Genomic DNA, 4,141 nt, shown 5'->3' with positions numbered 1-4,141 from the left:
TAGAGACACAGATGTAGAGAACAAATGTATGGACACCAAGGGGGGAAATGGGGGCGGGTGGGATGAACTGGGAGATTGGGATTGACATATATGCACTAACATGTATAAAATAGGTAACTAATGAGAACCTGCTATATAGCACAGGGAACTCTACTTAGTGCTTTGTAGTGACCTAAATGGGAAGGAAATCCAAAAAAGAGGGGATACTTATCGCTGTACAGTAGAAACTAACACGACATTGTAAAACAACTATACCCCAATTTAAAAAAAAGAAGAAATGAAGTACAGATGAGTGTAAACAATATTTTGAAAAATCTGCAGCAACTGTAATGTGTCATGGACATATCTGTGATTGCTACTGGGGACAAAGCCCCAGGTGCTGCTGATACTACTGTGGCTGGTAGCCTAACCTCATAATTGAAGGAAATGCTAAATTGCAGTAGGAGATTAGAAGAAATAATGAAAATGTTTTCCCCATTTAGGGAGCCCCTGATTTAAACTGAGAACCTCTTCTCTCGGCATTTTGTTAAATATCAGTGGTACAAGGTTATGTGAAAAAGCCCAGATTTTAAGACGCTGAATTTTCATTTGCTTGTATTTTTTGCCAAAAGAAAGAAAAAACATACATTTGTGTGTATATTAAATACATCTAGAACAATGTATAAACAATATTTCATACTTTAAGAAAAGGGAAATGTATGTAAGGATCTAGGTTCAACGCCAGTGCAACCTTCACAAGCCTTGGTCTGGGGCTTCTCTCCGCCTCTCTGGGCGGGATCCGCAGGACAGGCGAAGGAGTGTGTTTCCCTGGGTATCCCCAAACCACACCCCTGAAAAATACCGAAGTCGGTTTCTCAAGTCAGTTCACGGTGTCCTGGCACACGCACGGCCTGGGAGGTGGGCGCCCACTTTTTGTGAGGCCTGAGTTTTGTCCCTAGTCAGCTGTGTGTCCTCAGGTCTGTTTCAAATCTCTCTGAGCCTCGCTTTCCTGGGTCTCCAGGATCCAACTCCCAGGCTCTCGTTATCCACGTGGGCCTTATTCTGCGGCGCTTTGCAGTTTATCAGAGGCACCTGGAGCAACAGGAGGTGGATGCAGAGATAGGAGCCCGCAAAGACTGGAAGGCAACCTCTGGTAGCTCCTCAGGCGCGGGGGAGGCGGACGCGCCGGGGCGAGGGCTTAATCTACCGGGCAGCAGATCGGGTTCCACGAAAGGCAGTATTTTTACCCATTAGAACTGCCCAGGATGAAGAGAGGGAGGGTGTTCCCCTCAAACGTGAATCTCTGTTATTCCCACTTATCAGTTGATTTAAAATCGGGGGTTCCGCGTAGGATCCCCCCGCCCCACTCTAACAGCGTGGGGGTATGAGCCCGGAAGGTACATTTTAGAAAAGTACCACCACTCCCGCCCCCAGGTCAAGTAAGGGAGCAATTTCAGTGGGACATACTGGGTGTGGAGTGTGGGGGTAGTTACTTCGGCAGATCTTGGTGTTCCCAGACTTCCAGGTGGGGTGGTAATCGGCGACAGCGTTTCGTAGTATTCCAGTACTTAATTCCCAAGAAGGAATAAGGCAAAAACTATAAGTAACTCCCCCGACCGCGGCAGGACTCGAACCTGCAATCTTCTGATCCGAAGTCAGACGCCTTATCCATTAGGCCACGCGGCCGCCTTACGGCTCACTATCTTTGGACAGTCTAAAAAGTATTATTACCGCCCACCGGCTTGCCCAGGACGAATCCATCTGCTTCTTGAGCAGGGGAGGTTGGACCTTGGTTCCCAGAGTTCTTCAGGGAAGGCCCATCCGGAAGTCCTTCCTCCCCACCCCGCGGGCGGACCGGTCCACTTTTGGCTCTCCTATTGGTCGCGCTGGGAGTCTCCCTCTTGCCTCTCGGGTGGCGGCGGGAGTAAGCGGGGTGCAGACGGGAAGTTGCGGCTGCCAGCGAGGCGGACTGCTCTGGTGCAGGCCACAGGCCACCCCAAGGCTGCATAGGCCGCGCGGAGGGAGACGCCGCGTCGCCGGCCTGGGGTCGGGAGCCGCAGACCAGGAAGCACCGGGCGGACTGAGGTTTCCGGCGGGTTCGGCGTTGGGGGAAGGCTGGTCCCTGAGCGGCGGCGCGGCCCCTCCCTCTCCAGTCAGGGAGCGAGGCGCTGAGCTGGGCGGAGGCTGGTCCCAGGGCGCACCGCGGCGCGGCCGCCGGGCTCAGGCTAGCGGTCGGGCGGGCCGGCGGCCGGGAGCGCGGGGGCTGCTGCCGACGCCCCCTGCAGGGCGCCCTCGGCCTGCTGGGCCCGGGCTCAGGCGTGGGTCGGGGCCCCGCGGGACGGCGGCCCACCTGGCGGGTTCGAATCCGGGCGCTGTCTCCTAAAGGCGCTAGGCCCTCGGGCTGCGGCGGTCGCGATAACGGCCGCCACCATTTGCCGAGGACTTGCCGAAGGCCGGGCCGCGCGGCGTGTTCGCCCTGTGTCACCCAAACAGCAGCCCTGTATGACAGGTAGAATCCGTAACCCCATTTTACAGAGTAGGAAATTGGGGCCTAAGGAGCTTGCCCAAGGTCACACGTCTCGTAAGAGCCAGAGCCGGCATTCAAACCCGCGTCCTCCTATCCAGAGTCTGCCCTCTTAACCACCTTCCCTGATGAACTTACGTGAACCTTAGTTTTCCTTAGGAGGGGTATTGCTATTTCCCAAGGTTGTTGGATGATTCACCGAGAAAATGTACCTAAAGGCGCCTGGCACACTGCCTGGGCCGCAGAAAATGCTCAAGGAATGATAGCTGTTAATATCACTCATGTTACGTGTGTCGTTAGTAACACTGTATGTCATCTGTCTCCTTTAGGATTTGTGGGTGGAAGGCAGGCATGGTCAGAACCATTTCACTGACAGGAAAACAGAGACAGGACGTGTCTCTCTCCACGTCTCTCAGCCAGTAGAAGCTGCCAAGCTGGAGCCCAAAGCCAGGTGTGCTGACTCCCAGCGGGGGGCTCCCTGCACCAACCATGAGCCGCCTGCTCTGGAGGAAGGTGGCCGGCGCCACCGTCGGGCCAGGGCCGGTTCCAGCTCCGGGGCGTTGGGCCTCCAGCTCCGCCTCCGGCCCCGTCCCCAGCGACGGGCAGCCGCAGCCGCCGCCGCCGCCGCCGCCAGTGCCGTCCTCGGAGGGCGGGCAGCTGCGGCACAACCCCTTGCACATCCAGATGCTCTCGAGAGGGCTTCACGAGCAAATCTTCGGGCACGGCGGGGAGATGCCCGCCGAGGCCGCGGTGCGCCGCAGCGTCGAGCACCTGCAGAAGCACGGGCTCTGGGGGCAGCCGGCCGCGCCCTTGCCCGACGTGGAGCTGCGCCTGCCGCCCCTCTACGGGGGCAGCCTGGACCAGCACTTCCGCCTCCTGGCCCAGAAGCAGACCCTGCCCTACTTGGAGGCGGCCAACTTGTTATTGCAGGCCCAGCTGGCCCCCCGGCCCCCGAGCTGGGCCTGGGCGGAGGGCTGGACCCGGTACGGCCCCGCGGGGGAGGCCGAACCCGTGGCCATCCCCGAGGAGCGGGCCCTGGTGTTCGACGTGGAGGTCTGCTTGGCAGAGGGAACTTGCCCCACATTGGCGGTGGCCATATCCCCCTCGGCCTGGTGAGTACGGGCAGGGATCAGGGGACTTGAGCACATGTGGGGGCCCCAGCTTAATGGTTTGGTGAGCTCCCACTATGTGTTTGGTGGGTGGATTTCCAGGGACTGTGGACTCAGTGGTGAACTAAAACAAGCCTTGACCCCAGCATTTACAGACCTTACTTTCTGGTAGGAAGGTATGGGTAGTAACCAACACCCAAGCAAATGTCATGTGGTGATAGGGGCTGTGCAGAGAATCACGTGTGTTGAACTTGAGACTGACTGGGAGACCACTTGAGATCACCTTGATTTGGTGCCTTCCCTCTTGCCCTAGTAGCTTCCTGAGAAGTTAGTCCAAGATATTTGAACAGTGTTTGCATTTGGGGATGCTATTGGTAATTTTGAGCAGGAGAAACCTACCTTTTGCGGGAATGGCCCAGGCAGTATAAGACACTCAGCATCCCCAGCTGCTCCCTTAAATGCCAGACCAAATCCTCGCCGCCCCGACCCATTTCAGTGTTTCCAAATACCCACTCCCCTCGGGAACACC

General features: G+C 56.9%; 1 protein-coding gene and 1 non-coding gene across 2 annotated transcripts in view; one reads left to right on the top strand and one right to left on the bottom strand.

Moving 5' to 3' along the window:
* Window positions 1-1,592: 1,592 nt before the first annotated feature.
* On the bottom strand, window positions 1,593-1,665 carry TRNAR-UCG (transfer RNA arginine (anticodon UCG)). Its single transcript has one exon. It is a non-coding gene; the product is annotated as a tRNA-Arg (tRNA).
* A 1,327-nt stretch (window positions 1,666-2,992) lies between these two features.
* POLG (DNA polymerase gamma, catalytic subunit) overlaps window positions 2,993-4,141 on the top strand; it is a 27,785-nt gene continuing 26,636 nt past the window's right edge. The window contains 1 exon segment of the mRNA XM_007470519.1: window positions 2,993-3,615. Within this exon segment, the coding sequence (XP_007470581.1) occupies window positions 2,993-3,615 (623 nt within the window).

This window comes from Lipotes vexillifer, unplaced genomic scaffold (assembly GCF_000442215.2).
Source record: "Lipotes vexillifer unplaced genomic scaffold, Lipotes_vexillifer_v1.1 scaffold412, whole genome shotgun sequence".
In the NCBI taxonomy this organism is placed as follows: domain Eukaryota; kingdom Metazoa; phylum Chordata; class Mammalia; order Artiodactyla; family Lipotidae; genus Lipotes; species Lipotes vexillifer.
Note: the sequence above shows the minus strand (reverse complement) of the source record. Positions and strands in the feature narration are given on the sequence as shown.